The 22,258-nt window shown below is 35.4% G+C and overlaps 2 protein-coding genes across 3 annotated transcripts; both read left to right on the top strand.

The window, feature by feature from the left end:
• The first annotated feature begins 321 nt into the window (after positions 1-321).
• LOC132635456 (conserved oligomeric Golgi complex subunit 6) lies at positions 322-9,669 on the top strand. The gene is made up of 11 exons (XM_060351854.1): positions 322-691; positions 1,018-1,070; positions 2,851-2,998; positions 3,100-3,207; positions 4,650-4,717; positions 5,234-5,357; positions 5,446-5,592; positions 5,703-5,963; positions 6,050-6,334; positions 8,465-8,611; positions 9,031-9,669. The coding sequence occupies exons 1-11, from the start codon at positions 482-484 to the stop codon at positions 9,553-9,555; spliced, it is 2,076 nt and encodes a 691-aa protein (XP_060207837.1). The 5' UTR covers positions 322-481; the 3' UTR covers positions 9,556-9,669.
• Positions 9,670-11,558: 1,889 nt separating this feature from the next.
• Positions 11,559-20,380, top strand: LOC132635455 (WAT1-related protein At4g19185-like). Of its 2 annotated transcripts, XM_060351852.1 has the most exons (7): positions 11,562-12,077; positions 15,571-15,633; positions 15,754-15,870; positions 17,350-17,635; positions 18,898-19,053; positions 19,629-19,780; positions 20,026-20,380. In XM_060351852.1, the coding sequence occupies exons 1-7, from the start codon at positions 11,872-11,874 to the stop codon at positions 20,207-20,209; spliced, it is 1,164 nt and encodes a 387-aa protein (XP_060207835.1). In that variant the 5' UTR covers positions 11,562-11,871; the 3' UTR covers positions 20,210-20,380. The 2 variants fall into 2 exon arrangements, with proteins under 2 accessions (XP_060207836.1, XP_060207835.1); XM_060351853.1 differs by lacking the exon at positions 15,754-15,870 and having other exon boundaries at positions 11,559-12,077.
• Positions 20,381-22,258: the final 1,878 nt, after the last annotated feature.

The following is a 22,258-nucleotide window of genomic DNA, read 5'->3' as shown; positions in this document are numbered from 1 at the left end:
CACGAGTCATTCGCACAAACACCCCTGGATGATCTTTAATTTTTGTTCCTCAAATTTATGGGCTTTAAATTTTGTCCTTAAGCATTTTTGGTGCAGTATAATTTAGATTTCACATTTTAACGAAAATGTATCATAATATATGCACACAAATTATGCTAAAAAAGGCAAAATTCTCAACACTCAAATAACTTAATTCCTATGAAATTTAAGCTGAGCAAAGCAAAAGTGAGTTTCTAAACATAAAAATATTACATAAATTATGTCGAGGTCTGGCCAAAAATTAAAATACCGTATAATAATTGAATTTAAAGACCAAAAAGACCTCGAAGGTTGGCTTAAAGCCCATAACCATTTTTGACTCTGCGACTCTGGAAGAGGAAGAGATCTGTAACTCCGATCAGTGCACATATATACGTACGAATTCATATATCTATAGATTATTAATTTATCAAGGGTAGTGAAAAATCGAGGGTGGTGGGCAATGGCATTGGCACCGGGACTATCTCGGAAGCTAAAGAAAGTTCTAGAAACTCGAACAGACAGCCCGGATCTACTAGCGTCGTTGAATACTCTCTCTGAATTCTACACAGAAAACACACCGCATTCTCGCCGCAACCTCCGATCCACTATTGAAAAGCGTTCTCTATCTATCAATCAAGAGTTCCTTCTTTCATCTACAGCTGCTCAAAAGGTACTGCAACTCTTTGTTGTTCAATTTTCTGTTTTTTTCCTTCATTTCCGTTTCAATAGAAGTTGTTAGTCTAGTACTTCTCTTGTCACGTTTCGCTTCTCCAGAGTCAACCTACATGAATTGCAAACTTAAATGTATTTTTTTTCGTATAATCTTGAACAGACTTTTAAACTCAAGATTTTAAAATATTGAATTAATCTAATTTAATTTAGTTTTTAAGATTATAGTCAAATTGACTTTCGAGAAGCGAAATGTGACAAGTAAAAGTGAATGGAGGGAGTAATTCTCAGGTGAATTAACTTTTTCTTTTAAATGGATTTGGTTAGTCGTTGGATCGAGTTGAAGAAGAAGTCAATGAGATCGTTGAATGCTGTGACAAGTAAGGAATTACTAACCCTCCATTTCAATTTGTTTGTATGGTTTTGACTTGGCACAGAGTTTAAGAAAGTAAAGTAGATTTTTGAATCTCGTGGTCTTAAACTAAAACTAAACATATATGGAATGTATCGAAATGCCCTTTAATCTTATGGTCTTAAACAAGTCTTGTGGAAAGTTGGAATTAAAGAGTTGCCAAAATAGGAAGAGAAATTCTTTTTAAACAGACTAAAAAGGAAAGTAAGACAAAGAAATTGAAACAGAGGGAGTACTAAATATTACTCTACCATCTTTTGGGGTCTTCCGATTAATATATTTGAAATAAAAAGTTTAGCTGTTAACCTATCTGGTCACCGATGATAAGTGAAACTAGTTACTTGGAAAATAAGGAATGCAACATGCTACAGCTGGTCAAATTACTAGGATAGTTTAAATTGCATTTGCACTATTGGCATATTAGTTAAATCCATTTGGATTTGGCATAACACATAGATAGACACCTTAACTTGGCCTCAACTGGAAACTAAACACCCCAACTTTGAGATTGCACATCTAGACACCTCAACTCGTCCCCACTGTGTCTTGTTGACACACCGACGCTGACGTGACACATAAATTTTGGAGGTGTTTAGATGATCATTTTGTAAGTTTGAGTGTTCAACTGACACATTGGAGATGAGTTGAGGTGCCTAGATGTGCATTCTCAAAGTTGGAGTGTTCAACTGACAGTTGAGACCAAGTTAAGGTGTATATCTATGTATTATGCCTTGAAATAAAAAGTTTAAACTTTTACACATATGTAAGCTAATTTTTAAACTATCTGGTTACCGAAGATAAGTGAAACTAATTACTTGGAAAATAAGGAATGCGACATGCTACAAACTGGTTAAATTAATAGGATAGTGTAAAATGTGTTTGCAGTGTTGGCGGATATAAGTTAAATCCATTTGGATTTTATTGACTTGAGAATGTTACTTACGTGTTAGTAGTCTTGACTTAAAATTTTATTTTCCTTCTTTTCGTTCTTGTTTTTTTTTTTTTTATATGTTGGGAACGAAATGTGGTTTTTTTCTTTTCCCTTGCTGTATATATGATGTACGGAAGAAGTGGTGGGATTGTGATGCTCTTAAGAGAGGAAAATTTGGTGCCTGATATTTCATGTTCTTTCTCTGTAAAAGATTTGATCATTTAAGCATGTGTTGTATAAAAGGGTGACATTAGTGAGAGGATAGTAATCCATGTTTATTGTATGTTGAACATTTTATCTGACATATGTCAGATTTGTATGGAAGTGATCCCAAAGAAACTATTCATCACCAAAGTACATGTTATCAAATGGATAGAGAGGAGAGGGATACCTTTAGATGGTTCGTGCTAATTGCCTAATTGGATAAGTAAAAATAAATGTGATTGAATAGAATCCTACTAAGTACTAACTGGGTGCTCTGTAGTTAGCAACTTAGCAAAAAGAATCCTCCGTTGTTCAACCTCTTCTCTCTTGAGCTTTTTTCCTTACAAGCATGTCTTCCTATCTTGCCAGAGGGCAGCTTCCCAAGTACCAATTATATGATAAATGCAATCAATAATTCATGTATTGAGTTTCCCCTTTTTTCCAGCTAAACAGTTACTTATACCAGTATCTTGGGTTTTGCTTCCACCTGGCTATTATCTCTCATAGTTGGTATTATAAGGACTTAATTCTGTATTACATTCCCTTGCTGTTACATCAATTAAAAAGTAGTAGTTGTACTGACATGTCTTCTTGTAATGCCTGCATTTTCCAGAATTGCACTGGCTTTAAGCACTTGCAATGCCACGACAGGCGATATTATCAGTACCACAGAACGGCTGAAACAGGAGTTTGAAGTTACTACACAGAGGCAAGAAATTGTGTCGTGCTTTCTTCGTGATTATCAGCTATCCCCGGAAGAGGTTTAAGTCATTCCTTTTGAGTTGAAGCCTATATCTCTCGCATAATAATTGTTTTCGTTGTGTTATTAACATACTGATTTTGAACTTTTATGTTGATGCAGATTAATGCCCTAAGGGAAGAAGACCTAGATGAGAATTTTTTCAAGGCACTTGCTCATGTTCAGGAAATTCATGCCAACTGCAAAGTGCTTCTCAGGACACACCACCAAGTAAACTTCTCTCTGTCTCTTTATAGAGTGTGACATGGTCTGATCCAGACTAAATGTAGTTTGATCCAGCTTGTGGTATGGTAAATGAAGGATCCTTATATTGATTGATGAATTAAGAATCGGTTATTTACTCATGGAATAATGGGACTCGATGCAGGACGTATATTGAGATTCATTTTGATTCTCTAATTCCACTAATTATAACAGATTAACCAATTGCAACAACAACTATGCCTCAGTTAGAAAGAAGTTGGGTTAGCTATATGAATCCTCGCTAACCATGTTTCACCATTTAAATTCATCTCAGGATGCATTAACCAATTACACTGATATATACCAAACAAAGAAACATATTAACCAATTGCTCCTGCAGTATCTGCTCATCTGTTCTAGAAACTTTTTATTATCTAATGTCATCCTTTTCCAATCACTTAAAAAGTTGTATCCATCTAAAGATGTTTAGTTTATAGAAGTAAATCAAACTTATATATATGTGATAACTTTTTTGGAAAAAATTAGGTATGAAAATTTTGCTGACAAAAAAAAAAAAAAAAAAGAGGCACCTTATATAAGAGCTATATAGCTCATTGAAATCTAAAAGTTAAATTTTTTATTAACAAATCACTACCAATTGTCTTTACAAGTTGAACTACATGGGTGATCCAAGGATATATGGAGAACTTCACAATTAACTGAACTGGACATAGAGCATTTTTTCCCTTTAAGAGCCCTTACAACAACAACATACCCAGTGTAATTCCACAAGTGGGGTCTGGGGAGGGTAGAGTGTACTCAGAGTCGCAGACCTCACCTCTACCTTGGGAGGTAGAGAGGCTGTTTCCGAAAGACCCCCGGCTCAAGGAAAAAAATGACAAAAAGGGTCAGATAAGAATTAACGGAAGTAAAGAAGCCATGGCAAAAGACTATAGATAAGCATTATGAAGAAAAGTTACAGTAACTGCAACAAACTAATACGATAAACGAAGTACAAGAGATAGCAGATAGTAACAGATAATTGAAGGACAAAAAACTACAAAGATAATACTATACCTACTATTATGGAAGGGTACACGAGACAATGCTCTACTACCTACTCACCTTCTACCCTAATCCGCGTCCTCCACAACCTCATATCTAAGGTCATGTCTTCGGTAAGCTGCAACTGCTCCTATCTAATCACCTATTCCCAATACTTCTTCGGCCTACCTCTACCTCTCCTGAAACCATCCATAGCCAATCTTTCACACTTCCACACTGGGGCCTCCGTGCGTTTCCTTTGCAAGAGCCCTTACATGATAAAAAGGAAAAGAGTTCATTCATCTAGTTTCAGTTATATTTTCCTAATGATAGCCTAGCTTTTTTCAAATAATAGAATCATATCCAAGGCAAGGGCAAACATGATTTATTTATTTTTGATTAATTGACTCGAATACTCTTGACAGCGTGCTGGTTTGGAGCTCATGGATATGATGGCCATGTATCAAGAAGGAGCATATGAACGCCTTTGCAGGTTACTCTTCTCTGTCTCAGTGGACTCTTGAACTTAGGATATTTCATATCATATTCCTGTTATAGTATCCTCTTATTTAAGTGCCTATCAAAAAATGTAACTTCCGTGCTGATCTCTGGAACGTAAAACACTATAGCTATCTGGTAGAATTCATATTGTGTGGCAGGGTATTTAGATACCCATTTTGAACAATTTGTTTCTAGTATGATCTACTTTTGTCAATCTGCTAGTTGTGACTGGAACATCTATCCTAGGCCTCTTGCAACAATAACCCATCCATGGTCACAAACACAGTCTACAAATTAGTGCTCTCTTTGTTTATGCGTACCTCTGTTTTGTCTCGGTGACTGATGTCTGGGTTATTGTGATTTAGTTCAGATTGGTCCGTCTACTATTAGTAAGTCCTATGATTTGTCTAGTTTGTTATATGGATACTTAAAAGTGCTTAAACAAGTGGTGCAGTGGTCATCTTAGCCTTCCGCTATGTTTGACGTTATGCTGGGTTTTTCTTTCTAGGTGGGTTCAGACAGAGTGTAGGAGACTTGGTGACGTTGATAACCCTGAAGTTGGCGAACTTCTGAGAACAGCAGTCAGGTGTCTCAAAGAAAGACCAGTGCTTTTTAAATATTGTGCAGAAGAGGTAACTTATCTTAACTAAAAGCTAGAATAATAATTTAAAAAACTTTGCAATGACATGCATTTCATGTTCGTGCAATCTGAAATATTAGGTGGCAAACATGAGGCACAATGCATTGTTTAGAAGATTTATAAGTGCTCTTACACGTGGAGGACCTGGTGGACTTCCCAGGCCAATTGAAGTTCATGCTCACGATCCTTTAAGATACGTTGGTGACATGCTGGGATGGTTGCATCAGGTGATAAATCTAACGTAGTGTTTAAGTTATTCGTTTTGTGAAGTAAACAAGGGTCTTTTGCACATTGACTTGCTGCATCTGATTTTGTACATGTTTTTGTTTTATGATAGGCATTGGCATCTGAAAGAGAGCTTGTCCTTGCATTGCTTGACCCCGATGCATCAGATACTAGACGAACTGGTCATAACTACTCCAAAGGCGTAGATAGCGAGTCTGGGAAGACAGAATCTGACTTGACTTTTGTTCTAGACAGGATTTTTGAAGGAGTTTGCCGCCCTTTTAAAGTTAGAGTGGAACAAGTTTTGCACTCTCAACCTAATCTTATTATTTCTTACAAGCTTAGCAATACACTGGAGTTCTATTTCTACACAGTGAGTTGAAATCTGCTGCTAGTGAACCCAATCTTCTTGCACTCCTTTTTAAGTTGTCCTTGTCCTCAACTGTTTTTCCTATGCAGATATCGGATTTGCTGGGGATAGAAACATCTTTATGTAATACCTTAGTGGTTCTCAAGGAAGCAGCCCAGAAAACATTTTTTGACATACTAAAGAGTCGAGGCGAGAAGCTTTTGAGGTATCCTCCATTGGTAGCTGTCGATCTTTCACCACCACCAGCTTTAAGGGAAGGAGTTTCAGTGCTACTTGAAATTATTCAAACACATGATAGCATGATGTTCCCTGCATCAGGACAGAAGCCTGACTTTGATCCAGTTATATCTGCTTTGCTAGACCCTATTATTCAGGTTAGTGCCCATCAAGTTACTTAAAATAAATGATTACTTGAAAAAAATAAAAATAAATGAGTACTAGTTTGCTACTTATGTATTAGTTTCTGGTTTCTTGTGTTAACTAAGTAAATACTGCTTGTCTTAATATGGTTGGTCCATTTAATAGGAAAGACACATGAGGATTCTGCTTCCAAGTTGACACTTTAGCCCTCATGTGGAGTTCCTATGTGCTTTCTTTGAAGTGTTACACGTTATTAGGATTTTTCATACTATGTGTGCCAGTCACCTTTTCTCAGGAAATGCTTGGTCCATCCGAAAACAAAATAATATATGGTATTGTTAATCTTATATTGATGTATTATCCTTGAATGAGCATAGATTGTTAATCATCAAATGCTCTGTGCTTAAACACCTAGACATATGTAGATGATACATCTTTGTTGTTTCCAACATTTAAGCATTTTTCTAATGGAAGACCTTGAGTTATATAGGCCAACTGTTCTGACCTAAGGGGATTTCTGGAGTACTGGAGAATCAGCCGTGCTTGAAGTCGGTAGCATTAGTTTGCGGTTACTCTTGTTTCTGGTATCCGAGTAGATTAGTCAAATCATGGTTGGCAAGTAGTTCTCTTTGACCCAAAAGAAGTCTAGTTTGTTGTGTGCAGTAGCAGAGAATCCATGAAAAAGATTCATAAATATCTAAGATACGGGGAAACAATTAAAAAAAAAAAAGAGAGAAGGAAATCTTGATACAGGAATTTCACTTTAATAGACCAGTTGTTGAATAATTAGTACTAATCTTATGTATTCTATTTATCTTTTGAAAAAAGAAGAAGAAAAAACATCTAGATTCTATTAGTTTGACCCTAACAGTGCAGGACTAGTTTATTGCAAGATGACATTCAGATGTCCTACGATATCCATAGATATCTGTGAAATGTAGGACACCCCTGACAATGTGACTTCTAACAATTGACACCGGCTGTTTATGATTCTCTTTCTTTCTGGGAGGATATTGTTTTTCTAAAAAAAGAAATAAAGAATTGCACTCAAAGGGTGTGGCCTAATGGTCAATGAAGTGGACTTAGAACCATGACGTCTCACGTTAAAATCCCAGTGGAGGAAAAAACACTAGGTGATTTCTCCTCGTTTGTCCAATCCTTGGTGGACAAAGTTACTTGGTGCCTGTGGTGGTGGGAGGTAGCAAGTACCCCGTGGATTTAATCAAGGTGCGAGTAAGTTGGCCCGGACACTACAATTATATAAAAAGTTGCTAACAAGAATTTAGAGAAACAGAGGTAACTTCTTCACATTTGATGACCTGCCTTTCCATTAAAGTAAGAGTAAATATTAAATCATGTTTGGTACATGTCAACCTCGGTTGATGTTGATCACAAGAATGGATATGTTCTCTGCCGAATTCTTAGCTATTCTTTGTTTCTCTGTGCAGCAAAGAGGAATAGGTTGGGGAATGTTAATTAGTTGGTTTATTTGAAAAAATGAAGTGCATTATTAGCTATATACATCAGAAAAACTAGAGTGCACTATGGTGGTAGAGAGAAAGAAACAACAGATGTTTTGAGAATACTTCTAGTTCAATCCAGAAAATCAAAGAGAATTGTGTCAATATTTTTTTTCTTTTGGTGTAAAGAGCAAGGTTTAGAAGAAGCTGAACAGTTAGTAGATTTTTTAGGTTCCCTATAGTTATTTTAGTTTTCTCTTGTTGTTTTGGGCTGATATTTTTGGAGGGTCTCCAGCATGTCCTTAATGCTGAGGAATACAACATTACCATTCTCAAAAAAAAAAAAAAAACTAGAGTGCACTATTGATTTCATTCTCCTGTTTGGGTGACATTTCAGAATTTAAGATTGTTTGATTTGGGGTTCTTGCCGTGTGACAGACTGAAAATGCATGATTGCTGATTTACTGCAGTATTGCCACATCAGACTTATTATGCTTTTATATGTTTACTATTTATGTCATGCTTTCTCTAAAGCTGAGGGTCTTTCGGAAATAGCCTCTCTACCTCCCAAGGTAGGGGTATGGTCTGCGTACACTCTACCAGTCTACCCTCCCCGGATCCCACTTGTGGGATTACACTGTATTGTTGTTGTCATTGTATGTTTACTATTTATCTTCCATGCAGATGTGTGAGCAAGCAGCAGAGGCACATAAGTCAAAAGGTTCCATACACTCCTCAAGAAGGAATAGAGCTACTTCTGATCCAAGTCAACACCGCAGGTCATCTGTGGATGCTCTTTTGGATGGCAACAGTTCAGGACCTTTACCACAGGTACTTTTGGTCTTGTTTCCCTTCAATGCTAAAGTCCAACAGGCCTCGTGTTGTAATCTTGGCTGATGAATTTCGTGCCCATTCCCTCTCCTCCACTAAAAGATAGAACCAAAACAGACAGGAAAAATAAGAAACCATGTAGTCATCCCACCATCTGACATATTCAAGCTGTGTTTGGGACATTTTATTTAACAATATCATTTTTCAAGAGTGATTTTCTGGACCACTTTATATTAGGTGCATATATCACCATGGATCTATGGACTAGACTATTGACTGAAATCTTGATTTTGCATTTACTCCTTGTGCAGGGCGATGAGTATATTGTCAATTGATAATGTTGGTATAACATAGTACTAGGAGACGGTTGTATTACGCCTGCTATCCCTAGCATTAACCTTGTATTTTGTTTTCTGCAGACCAGTGAAACTCCAGCCAAAATTTTCCTAATTAACTGCTTATGCGCAATCCAGCAACCACTTTTAGGACATGAAGTTGCAAGCGGCTATGTGAAGAAGCTAGGTGTGATGATAGACAATCACATAAATGCTCTCGTGGAAAAAGAAGTTGAGGCTATTCTAAGAAGATGTGGTTTATTAAATAAGATGTCACATTTCCGCAAGTCATTAGAAATTAATGAATCTGGCAACTCCATAGCTAGGACACCATTAGCAGAAGAAGAGGATACATCTCCGGTTTCTGTTGCTGAGAGTTTGAAGACTTTGTTTGGGCTCATTCTGGGCAGTGAAACTGCCATTCCTGAATTTGAGCAGATGCAAGTTCCAAGATTGCGATCAGAAACTAGTGTTCAGGTAGCTAGGTCGCTTGCCGAAGCCTATGAGCTTATTTACAGGGCTATCATGGATCCTGAGAATGGCTACCCAGATCCAAAGTCATTGGCTAGACATCCACCTGATCAGATTAGAACAATTTTGGGGATTTGATAACGAGTTATACGTGTAATCTGTAATACATCATTCTTGTGTCAAAAGTATGTCTGATATTTGTATTTTTCACTCTTCTATTTCCTTTTCAAATTTTGGTTCATATTTTCTTTCTTCTTTTGTTGTTAGAAAACAATGTCGGCATTAAACTTTTTATACTTTTATGCGTAAAAAAAACTACAACAATGTGAGTTTGGTGACCTGCAACTAATTCTAAGCCAGATAAACAAGGCTGATGCACACAGTAGAAGATAATCAAACTATAATGAGTCTTCTATTAATTGATAGAATTATTGATTGCAACTATAACTGCGGTATAGTTGATTGATATATGCTGTCATCACTAACAATGCATCAGTAACATGATTGCATTTCTTAGGGGGAAAAAAAGAAACATGACTATCTCCCATACGACAGATGTATGTATGATCGCGTCTTCTTAGTATAATGATGAAATTCTGGATCAAGATGCTTTATGGGAGAAACGTTTGGTGATCTGAATTCCTTTTTTTTTTTGTGCCAACATACAGCGTTGATCCTGGTCTTGTCCTTTGTTGACAAAAGAGTTGGGGACCAATTTTTCTTTATTTCGTTAACATGTGAAGCGATGCATTATTTCTTTGCTCCAAAAGGGCAAGGGAGTTAGAGAAACTCTCTTATTATACAATATATGTTGCATACTTTTCATTTCTTGTTTAAAAACTAGGTGTTGTAGTCACAATAATTGACGGTCAAGTTTGAGATTTAGAAAATTTTGTTGATGATTAGCCAATTTTGGTCATTGAATTTAAGTGAACCGGGGGGGGGGGGTGTGGGGGGGGGGGGGGTTCTTCTATCTATTCAAAATGTGGTTGAGGTATTGTTTCCCAAACCAAAAACTTAATGAATTATTGTAATTTATTTTTCATTTTATATGATTCTTTTTATTCATTTGGTAGAAGAAAACAATTCCACAAAATGTACTCTCATTTTTTTTTTCTACTTAAAAGTATGGTTCGTGCCTTATAGTCACCTTAATTAAATTTGAATTTCTCACTTTAGTTTGATTTGCTTTAGGCTTAGAAAGAAACCAAATTAATTAAATCAGTTCCTATCTAATAAGTTTGGGTAGATGTTTTTTTGTGTGATCTTCAATTTGTAACACCCATATCGTGTTTTATACTCCATGTATCTAAATTTTGATGCAGAGTTACATGATAGTTACATGATACTTGTTATTATTGGTGGGAGATAGCAAATATTTCGTAAAATTAGCTGAAGTGCACACAGACCAGACAACATGATTTAAATTTCTTTGTTTTAACCCTTATTCAATATTGTCCGACACACATAATTAGTGTGCCTCACCTAACTGAAGTTTTTCTTATATTAAGAAAGAAAACGTGCGTAAACTCTCTTCCTTTTTCTCTTCGCCAAGTGAGGCAGCTTTGATTCTTTAGCACATTTACATGACTCATACTAGACAAGTGAGAGAAAATGACAACAATGAACCCTTATGTTTGACAAATTCAAAGTAGTCCTGTAAATATCTTATTGAGCAATTTTGGTCCTTTAAATTTATAAAAAAAATTAACATTTTTAATTTTTGTTAAATATTTAATGAATCACGTCTATTAGATTTAACCAAAAGCACTAGAAAAGTCCATTCAAATTTTAGAAATCACAACACAAAAAAGTGTATTAATCACAAAAAATAAATTAAAAAATAGCAGGAATTACACCTTAAAAATCTGCATCAAACTCTAAAAATCGCAAATACTACACTTCCAAAATGTGCGTTCATGCCAAAAGAATGTATAGTTCCTTTCAAATCTAACAGCTAAAGTTCTTTAAATATTTGACGGAGATAAAAAAAATGTCCACTCTTAAAAAACAAAAAAAAAAACTAAAACTACTCGGAGTATATTTTAAGGAATTACTTTTGAACTTACCCCAACATAAGGACCCTTTTTGTTATTTTTTTCTCATACAAGTATACAACTGACACACGCTGTAGAATTTTCCTCAGTCAACTAATTCGCCATGTTTGGCCTTTCCAAATACATTTGTGTAAAGATTATCCCAAAACTTTTGTCCGAAAGCAAAGCTTCCTCAGTTTTTTGTGATTAAAAAAAAAAAAAAAACAACCTCAGTAGAACAACGTGAGATTCCTGGAACAACTCAACCCCTTTTGTCCAATTGTTGTATTCTTTAATTTTTATAATCAAGATTCACCACCTACCCATTATTACCCTTGGTGGACTCTCTCTCTTTCTCTCTCTCTCTCTCTCTCTCTATATATATATATATATATATATAGGGGGTGGTGTGGACGAAATGAACAAAATGGCATCACTAGGAAATGGGGGTGGTGAGGTATGGAGAGCTCATTGTGCTATGGCTTTGGTACAGCTTGTTAATGGTGGTTACCATGTGATTACCAAAGTGGCACTCAATGTGGGGATGAATGAAATTGTCTTCTGTTTGTATAGAGACCTTCTTGCTCTATCTATTCTTGCCCCTATTGCCTATTTCCGTGAAAAGTTAGTTCTTTTATCTCTTTCCCCTTATCTTTATGTTTCTTGAGTCTGCTATCCAAGTCTCTATCTGTGCAGAAAGAAAACACTGATTTAGGGTGTGTTTGGTATGACCGAAAATGTTTTCCAAGAAAATTATTTTCTCGGAAAATAAGTGATTTTCTTATGTTTGGTAGGCAAGTTCGAAAATGACATTTTAAGAGTATTTGTATATATTTAAAGCAAAACACTATGTGATATTTGAATTCGGAGTGCAACTTCTGGTGGTGGGGTGTTAGGTAGGGGGTGGGTGGACTAGTGCGGGTTGGGATAGGGATGCGTTGGTGTGTTTCTATTGATCCAGGAAATGTTTTCCCTATAAAATTTTAAGGAAAACATTTTCCAAGATATTTAGTGCAACCATACTAGGGAAAATAGGAAAACATTTTCCCCCATACCAAACACACCCTTAGCTACATTCAGCCGCTTTGTTGAATTGATGTACATATAAAGCATGAATTTTTGTGAGCTGTATGAGATTTACTAGCAGATGGAAAGAATTGCTACCATATTTAGACAGTAAAAACTTAATTGCTTCTCTCTGTGTAGGATTCCTTTTTCCTTTTTTGTGGTCAAATAGCAGTAATATAGTTACAATGTTTAACTATGCAGAAACAGGCACTCTCTAGCATACAGTGTTAGAGAGAATACCAATATTTAACACAAACCCCTAATCTGATGATATTTGAACTTATCTCACCACCACCATCAGAATCACTCGGCCAAGTCTTCTTTATGGAATTCAATGTAGATGTAGTTTTTGCATAAGTTCGGGCATAAATCACCTACTCTTGCACTGCAAGGTATCAACTCTCTTATGTGGGAGATTTTGAAATGTTTCGTATTACAGTGGACGATGCTAGGGATAGTGAAAGAGGCATTATTCAACTGGTTCTTTATAGGGAGGAGAAGACAGAGGGCGTATGATGTGGCTCCATTAGCACCCATGTGGGTCCTGTGCAAGGAAAGAAATATGAGAGCCTTCGAGAGGATAGGGAATGGCCTTTTATATTAGAGGAATAACCTATTATTCCCTAGTATCTTTTTGGTGCATCCCTGAAACTTCAGTTTATAAAAGACTTGGAGACATTTTTCTGAACCGGAAAGTCTAAAACATCACGGAACAAAAGAATTGGTGACTTTTATACAAAATCATATTGTTTTGTAGATTCTCTACCTTTCTTTTTGTTGATAAAGTTGTGGATTCTCTACCTTTCGATGTACTGCTTGTAAACTGAAGATTTTAACTTTGATGGAATAGTTTGCAAGTAGTCATCAATAGTTTTTGGCAAAGTAATACTAAGAGAAAGAAAGTTGGGGTGAGAGATGGATCAAAAATATTAAAGGTTGGCCGCAAAAAAAGGAAGCTCGCCGACAAATTTTTCCGACTAACTCTATTATTGCTGTCCGGTTTTATGATTGAAAGGTGATGCTGTTCTTCTTCAGAAGAGGATTGGGTGTGGGTGCTTATGGCAGTAGGTAATTAAGCATTTGATAATACAAAGAAATTGCCGCCTAATAATGTCCATCGCAAGTATAACAACCAATCAAAACTTCCAAGGAAAAAGATTTCCTTTCGGGACCACAACTTTTAGTATGAAAGTTGTAATCTTTGGGTAACTAAATCTTGGGTAATTGGAAATAGCTGAAAAGATATATAAGTATACGATTGATTGCTAAGAGAAGTCCTTGGTTGGTTCCCTTTATTACTTTATAAAAGAATGTCCTTGGTGAATATTTGTGTAGAAAATAATGCATACCAAATATATAAAGGCCATAATGGACATGTTCGAGGGAGTGGTCACAAGTGTGAGTAGCAGAAGGCAATACAATTGAGTTTCCATAAGGCCATAAGTATAACTATTGGTTTACAACAAGGATTTGCCTTGAGAAGCTACTTGCTTACCCTTGTTATGGATTAGTTATCAATAATAGACAAGATGAAAATAATACATACTCTCTGCAGATGATATTTTGTTAATTGACGAAATTCATAAGGCATCAACCCAAGTTATTAAATCAAGGAGAAGCAATCTAGTGAATAAGAGTTTTAGGGATAAGTAATAGTAAGACATAACATGACTACAAATTTAACCCTTTCAGAAGAATGAAGTGAAGTAAGATTCGATGGCATTATGGTGTCTAAATGCATACACTTGACATAAGAAGGTTTAGTTTCTCAAGAAAATGACAAGATAAATGAAGATGTAATGCATAAAATTGAAATATGAGAGTGGAAATGGGGGAGTGTTGCAGGGGTGTAATGCGATAGGAAAGGGCCGAACAAAGTAAAAGACAAGTTCTTTAGAAGAATTGTGAGATCAACAATCTTTTATGAGAATGATTGTTGGATCTAAGGCTTTACATATCCATGATGGATGTAGTAGAAATATAGATGTTGAGCTGCATGAGTGATCATATAAATTGACAAAATTAGAATGACCACATTAGACAAAGTATGCAAGTAGCGCATTTTGAGAGATAGATTTTCTTGACCATAGACCTCGAAATGTACTAGTAGGTGCGACACTCCCACTGTAGTAATTGAATGTTTTAAAAGTGGATATTATAGACCTAAAAACAAATGGAGGGAATTTACCTTAAAAACCTTACATTTTCTTGGAAACAATGTGGATTTAACTAAGAATAGAACACGATGAAAGTGTAGAATCCATATAGGCAATACCAACTAGTTGAGATTGAGGTTTATTTATTTTTGTTACATTTATATTTAGTCTAGTGTTTGATAATGAATCTTATAATTTGATTACATATTGTGTGCCACTGTCCGTATATGAATAAGTAGGAGATTTAAAAAACCTTTAGCTTTAGAGAATCCTTACTTTTTTTAAGAATCAATTTATTTTCCAGTATTTGAATGGAATGGGCTCGAATAGAGAGAGATGGACAGAGGTTCATGTAGCAGATCCCAATTATTTTATGAGTAGTTGATTGATTGAAATATTTATTTTATTGACTACTTGGTAGTCCAGAATAATCCAAGCAAAGACTATAAATGATTTTTTTGCTATTCTCCAATTGGAGATTTGAGGGTGAAACCTTGATATAGTTGGGCTCTAATTAGATATCATTAGAACCATGTCTATCTTTCTAATGATGATGTGTGATCTGGTTTCGTGATGATGTGTGGGTTGAGTTTGTCAAAAAAAAAAAAAGGGGGCAGTAGTATCGACAAGTGGTATAGTAATGCCAACCAAGGGTCTTATAGTATGTTGTATGTTTTCAGTCTGTTAGTACATCACTGTATGGCAGTTCGCTTGACAAACACAACAATTTTTTCCCTCATTCGTTCATCATATGATATCATTGGTATACACGCTATGTATATGGTATATATATGCATTTTTTTTTTATAATTTCTTTCAAAAAGTTAGTTACAATATTTGGAATTATATGAGCATCACTCACGAATGTACATTCTTTGTTTCTCTGTATATAGGAGGTCGAGGCTTCCTCTGAATAAACGGCTTCTACTGTCATTCTTCATTCTAGGATTAACTGGGTAAGTTTTGATGTCCTAAACATTTATATTTGGATTGTTTTGTTAATTTCCTTATTTTGTTATACTTGATAAAAGTCTATTCCTGAAAATGCTTTTTCCTCTCTCTTGGTACTGAGACAGTATTTTCGGTAACCAACTGCTGTTCCTTGTTGGTCTTGGCTACACAAACCCGACTTATGCTGCTGCTTTGCAACCTGCAATACCAGTCTTTACGTTCATACTTGCTGTACTTATGGGGTCAGTAAATATTCAACACCCTTCATCTCTCAATTTTGTATCTGTCTCCATCATTCCCTTGTATGTCCTGGGTGTTGAGTGAATCTTGTGTTGCTTAACTCTTTGAGCTGTATAAAATCATAGTTCTAACGAGTACCAAATGTTGTATTCTTAATACCAAAATTGTTTTGTGCTTTAAATTGGAGCAATCACAAGTACTTTACTTGTGCATGGAATGAGAATAATTACAATCGATTGTAGAATCTATATCCTCCAAATTCATACAATACAACCCGAGATAAATCTCAGTGACTATCTTGGAGAATTGGACCTTCTTAGAACTAAATTGCAGAAACACTTCTAAAAAGGGGATAAAAAATGACACAATAAAGATGAGACAGATAGAAGAGGGAATTCATTGAATTTCAGGAAAAAAAAGATGCCAACTGGTGTCGTTTCAGATTGCCCGCCCCTTTTTAGAAAAATGAATTACATTTCAAATCCCCAACGACCTTCCAGCTAGATTGAGGACCAACTAACTACAGAATTCCCAACCCAATCTCCCCCGCCCCCTCAAACAGCACCTAGGGATGTCAATGTGGCAGAGTGGGGGCGGTAGGGCAGGGCAGAGGAACATTTAAGCGGGGCGAAGTAAAACTCAGTGGGGCAGAGCAATATCGAAGAAAAGGTTTCTTTTTTGATAAAAAGTTTGCATTGCGGAGTGGGCTAGTCCATGTTTTATCCCAACTACACTTTTGAGTTCCCAAACTTTCGTCATGTTAACCTTCCTTCTAAATCGTTTTTCTTTTCTTGGTTTCAGTGATATTGAGGTTAATGTGTTAGAATATAAGCAGATGCTTTGTTATTATAAGTTTGAGCTTCATAGGAATCTAGTTCAAAAAAAAAAAAAAAAGGTTTCGACATGTGTAGATTAATTGAACTTTTTCGTTTCTCAAAAGCTATAATTATTCCCTGTAACTGGGCAACTCTTAAATGGATCCTGAAAGGTGAAATTGGTTTCTGTGTTGCTGTTTTAGATACATTTAAGGGGGAGATGCTGTTTGCCAAAAAACAAACGTAGGTGCACTTCTTTCCTTTAATTTTTTTAGCAGTGTATGATTTAAACTGTAATTTTATGATCAATCATAGAGTACATGGTGTTATTCAATTGTCAAGGTTACACTGAAGGTGGATCACAGAGAACATAGTGCTGTTGCAGATTTTAGTGGAAATGAGATGGGCATCTATGATGTGGAGAAACTTTTATGCCTTAATTTAGTTGAAATGCGGGCGACTGCCCCTTGGTATCAAAAAAATTTAATGGAAATGCAAGGGGGGGGGGGGGGGGGGGGGGTATTTAAGTCATCAAAGTCTTCATCACAGGAAGAAACATGGGCTAGTCCATTGTGTTTTTCTAGTATTGTCACATAACTTACCCGTTGCAGTTGTTGACATACTCAACATCATTCATATTGTAATTCTTATGTGTTATTTATGCAGTACAGAAACCGCGAAGCTTCTTACTGTGGAAGGTCAGGCAAAGGTTGGAGGTACCATTTTTTGTGTTTCTGGGGCGATTTTAATGGCTGTATTCCGTGGTCCAGTGGTGTTTGGAGGAGGCGCATCAGACTTCACAGCACAAATTGAGATAAGTGCTAAGGGTCAACCAGATCCTGCTGGACTGCTATTGTCTAGTCTTCTGGAGTTGGGATTTGATAATTGGCACCTCGGCGTCTTATGCTTAATAGGAAACTGTATGTGCATGGCAGCATACTTAGCTATTCAGGTAACTAGATAATCAGATCTACTTGATTGGAATAAATAGCAGTGTTCTCAATGATTAAACTGAAAGGCTATGCACATATATAAATTATATATGTATCTAGTCATCCCTTAAAAAGCTCGCCCCCTCCTTGTAAGTAGGACCTTTCGCGATGGACCTCCTTATCTAATAAATGCTGATGAAGGTGATTTTGGCATGCTTTGGTTGAGTGGCCTATGATGCACTAGCATTTGCGGGGGGGCTTTGAAATTGTGAAATTTGGTATTGAGTAGCTACAATTGATTAAAACCTGATAAAAAAAAGTTTAATGTACTAACAATCTTTGAAAAGAAAAATATTGCTATGTAAAATACAGATGTAACTTACCTTATAAATTTATTAAATGTAACTTAATTATGTCTAATACCCCTTCCATCATTTTCTTTCTTGTTTTGTCTAGCGATTTAATTTTCGCTCCTACTGTGTTCTTAGGAAAGGCTGGTAATGGTTTGTTGATTCATCTTGATTGTTTATTTGTTTGCTTTTGTACAATCTCAACTATTGTCTAGGTGTTTCTTTCTTTCTTTTTCTATTTTTTTCTTTTATTGGGGGTGAAGAGGTTGCTTAAATTTGAATTGCCTTTCAGAATCTGTTTGCTTATAGGAACAACTCTTATGTCCTAAATTGAAAAAATGGAATAATATTTTTTTTTACCCTTTCCTTGTTAAATGTGATCACGTTCAGTTCCAATATATTCTCTCATACTTGGTTTCTGCTCTTGTGAAGTTTGATCTATCACTTGCTATTCATCTGAAAGAGATCAATTAGCTCATCTTACAACTATGTTGGACACCTTTTACTTAATCTTAGGCATATTAAGTTTTGATTATGTAACAGTAATCCAGATTATATAAATTAGTGATCATTTGATTATTGGTTTAGAAAGATGACTTTACTGCACAATGCTAGGTACCAATTCCAGTCAACAGACTGCATATTAAAAGACTGATTTTTTCTTTGTGAAATAATCCATACCCAATAGTCCAAATAAAACATATTGATAATTTTTTTTTTTTTGAAATAATCCATAGAAACAATCTGGTTTTGGTTGGTAGTGTGAGCTCCAGTCAGGATTGGTAAAAACACTTTATTCTGCGATATCGATGACGTTTTAGATCTTGGGCTAGCTTAAAGCGTAGTCCGGAAAATCCTTGAGTTTGTCAGTGTATGTGTTTGTATTATTATCAAATATATGCAGAGTTGAGTGGATTATGAAATTTTTGCAGGTTCCAGTTTTGGCAAAATACCCGACAAGCTTATCATTGACTGCATATTCATACCTTTTTGGTGTTCTATTAATGATAGGGACGTCAATCTTTGTGACTGATGGATCAACGGACTGGTTTTTGACACGATCTGAAGTTGTCGCTGTGTGCTATGCTGTAAGATTCTCTTAAGTCCCAATCTTCATTTTTGCTGATGTGTGAAATGAGATTGTATTTATCTTTGATCGAAGTCTCAAAATGATCCGTCTCACATAAAAAAGAAATCTGAGAAATATGATACCAGGTATAATTTGCTTTTGAATCAACTATTGAATTGTGGTTGAAATCAGGATTATGTAAACCGTGCTCTCTCGAACAATTTAATTTTTCACATAAGGTGGTCAAATAATTTAACATGGTATTAAAGCCAGACCTATCCCTATTAACGTCATCCTTTTTTAGAAGGGGAAATGGTCAAATTTGCTTTCGAACTATGTGAAATGATCCAAAATTGCTCCTGAACTTTGAAGAACAGTGTCAATGATTTTCGTACTTCCTTCCCCTGTGTTGCTATTTCAATTTGCAAATCATCAATGCGTCATATATTAAAGTTAGGCGCTGAATGTTTCATAGTGGATTCTCATTCATCTATCAGTAACATCTCATCCCATATGGTTAGAATGTAGATGGACAAAGTTTTTAGTTGGGTTGAAATGAAAATAGTTTTTGTCATAATGGTTATTGTCTTTCAGGGAATTGGTGCATCAGCGCTGAACTATGGACTTATGACATGGTGCAATAAGGTTCTTGGCCCTGCTTTAGTTTCTCTATACAATCCGCTTCAACCTGCTGCAGCAGCAATTTTGTCTAGTTTTTTTCTTGGGAGCGCTATTTATATGGGAAGGTTAGTGCTCTAATTTATTTTGAATGTACATCATTGATCATACTCCTAAAATGAAATCTGCATTTATGACATTCTCCTGCTGGAAAATTGCTATGTTTCCTTTGTTTTCTTTCGGAGATTGGTTCTTGCAAAACTATAAAATTATTCCACTTGCTGAGCTCATATGATCTTTACTTTCCCGTCCATCTTTTAGTTGTTCGTCGTTAGCCTTTATTCTAAGATATATCCGCGCTTTGTGATTGCAGCATTTTGGGAGGACTTCTCATTATAGCTGGGCTTTATTTAGTAACTTGGGCATCTTACAGAGAGAAACAGGCAGTCATGGGAACTGTTCCTCATGCTCCTCGGATTACGGATCCCTTAATCCCATATCAGAAAGGACACATTTTCTCTGTTCCTTCTTCCTCAATGCCAAAGATCATTGACTAGATATTGCTACAGACATCATTTTGCATGTCCTTTTCTTTATTTCCTTCATGTTAATATATTGTGCAATTCATTGCTAAAAAAAGGGCAACTATGTACTGCAGTTAGATCTAGGTTTGTTTTTCCAAGAGGAATAAACTTTCTCCTCAAGTCACCAAATTCCACCAAAACAAATTTGATTTTCACATTTTTTTGTGGTGAATCAATGCAATACTCAGGCCATACGAAATATCTTCAATGAGATTAGAAGTATGAAAGTTAACTCCATCTAAGGGTGATTATTGTTGTTTTACTGGAACTTTACAAACCAGAGCATTATAGTTTGTCGTCATCATTTATAATCCCTCACAGGAGAATCTGAGCTGGATCCTTCCATTGGTACGAAGAGACATCATCATGAAATTAAACCAAACAAACAAGTAAAACATATAGTTGCAAGCTCTGGTAGGCAGTTGCACATTTAAATATACTCATGGTCCTTTCACCATCACTTGATTATAGAGTTGGAGCCCTCTCTCTGAAAGCCTCTTGATGCGATGATAAAATGGCTAGTATTCAAGGCTAGTCTATCAATTTGAGTCGCATATGATTTATCAGTTGATCAACTGACATCCAAAATATGAATATCTCTTGCTAAGAGCAATTAAAGACTGCAAGAAGTATAGAGGGTACTGCGAGCATGTTCTCACTCATGGTAGTAGAAAAACCATAGGTTTAAAAAGGGCGGTCCAGTGCACTAAGCTTCCGTGCAACATTTTCTATAAGAGGCTATTTCCACGACTCGAATTCTGGCAGCAACTTTACAAGTTACACGAAGGCTCTCCTTCTGAAAAAGCCATAGGTTTGTGAAAGAAAAATATATGACTTGAAACAGCAGGAAATTAGAGCAATAATACATTGTGCATATTAAATTAATTGTTTTTACGGAAAAGGGTAAAAAATTCCTCTAACGTATTGAAAATGACTCACAAATGTCCTTCATTAATCTTTTGGTCCGAAAACACCCTCAACATATATTTGGGGGCTCAAATGCCCTTCATTATTACGTTGTTATTTTCACTCGCGTAAATAGATATTGAAGTTTTGATTATCATTAATAAAATTAATTTTTCTTAATTTGCCTCTTTTATTTATCATAGAACGTCATTAACTTATATACTCAAATAGTATTCTCACTTTTCCCCTTTTAGAATATAATTTTTTTTTTATAAGTAAATTTATTACATAGATTTAAAAAGTTTCATGATTTTAAAAGACAAAAGTTGATAATGTAAGAGTAAACTAGGTATCTAGAAAAATCAACGGACATATGAGGGGAAAAATATCTATTATACAAAGTGGAGAGGTAAGTTTGATTTTCAGAGCAAAGTTTAGAAGTATAAATGATCTCACCCATAAAAAAATTCGCAAACTCTCTTCCCTTTTCCCTTCACCAAGTGAGGCGACTCTGATTATTTAGCACATTTACTAGACTCATACACAAGTGAGGCAAATGACAAAAATAGTCCCTTTTATTTGATTATAGGTTTAAAGTAGTCCTTTAAATGTGTTTTTGGGTATTTTTTATTATTTTAAATTTGTCAAAATCAACACTTTCGATTTTTATAAAATATTTAATGAACTTTACCTTTTGGATTTAACGAAAATTGTAAAAATATTTTACTAGAAGTACTAGGAAAACCTTATCAAATCATAAAAACCCGCAAACACAACATAAAAAATAGAAAAAATTGCATATAAAAAATTGTACTAGACTTTAGAAATAGATAAAAAATATAAGGGAAACTGTACTTTCAAAATGTGAGTTCCCGTCCTTTATTTTTTTTAATAATTTCTGTCAAATCTAATGGACAAGATGCGTTATATATTTAGCGAAGGTGAAAAAGTTTATCTTTAACAAATTTAAAAGACCAAAACTGCTCGAAATATATTTAGGGATTACTTTTAAACTTATCCCCAAAGAATTACTTTTGAAAACTTCACTCTAAAACATAAGGGATCATCATTTCTGTTATTTTCTCGGGGCATTTTATTAAAAGAGACTTTTGAGTT

The sequence above is a fragment of the Lycium barbarum genome, chromosome 4 (assembly GCF_019175385.1).
Source record: "Lycium barbarum isolate Lr01 chromosome 4, ASM1917538v2, whole genome shotgun sequence".
Lineage (NCBI taxonomy): Eukaryota > Viridiplantae > Streptophyta > Magnoliopsida > Solanales > Solanaceae > Lycium > Lycium barbarum.
Note: the sequence above shows the minus strand (reverse complement) of the source record. Positions and strands in the feature narration are given on the sequence as shown.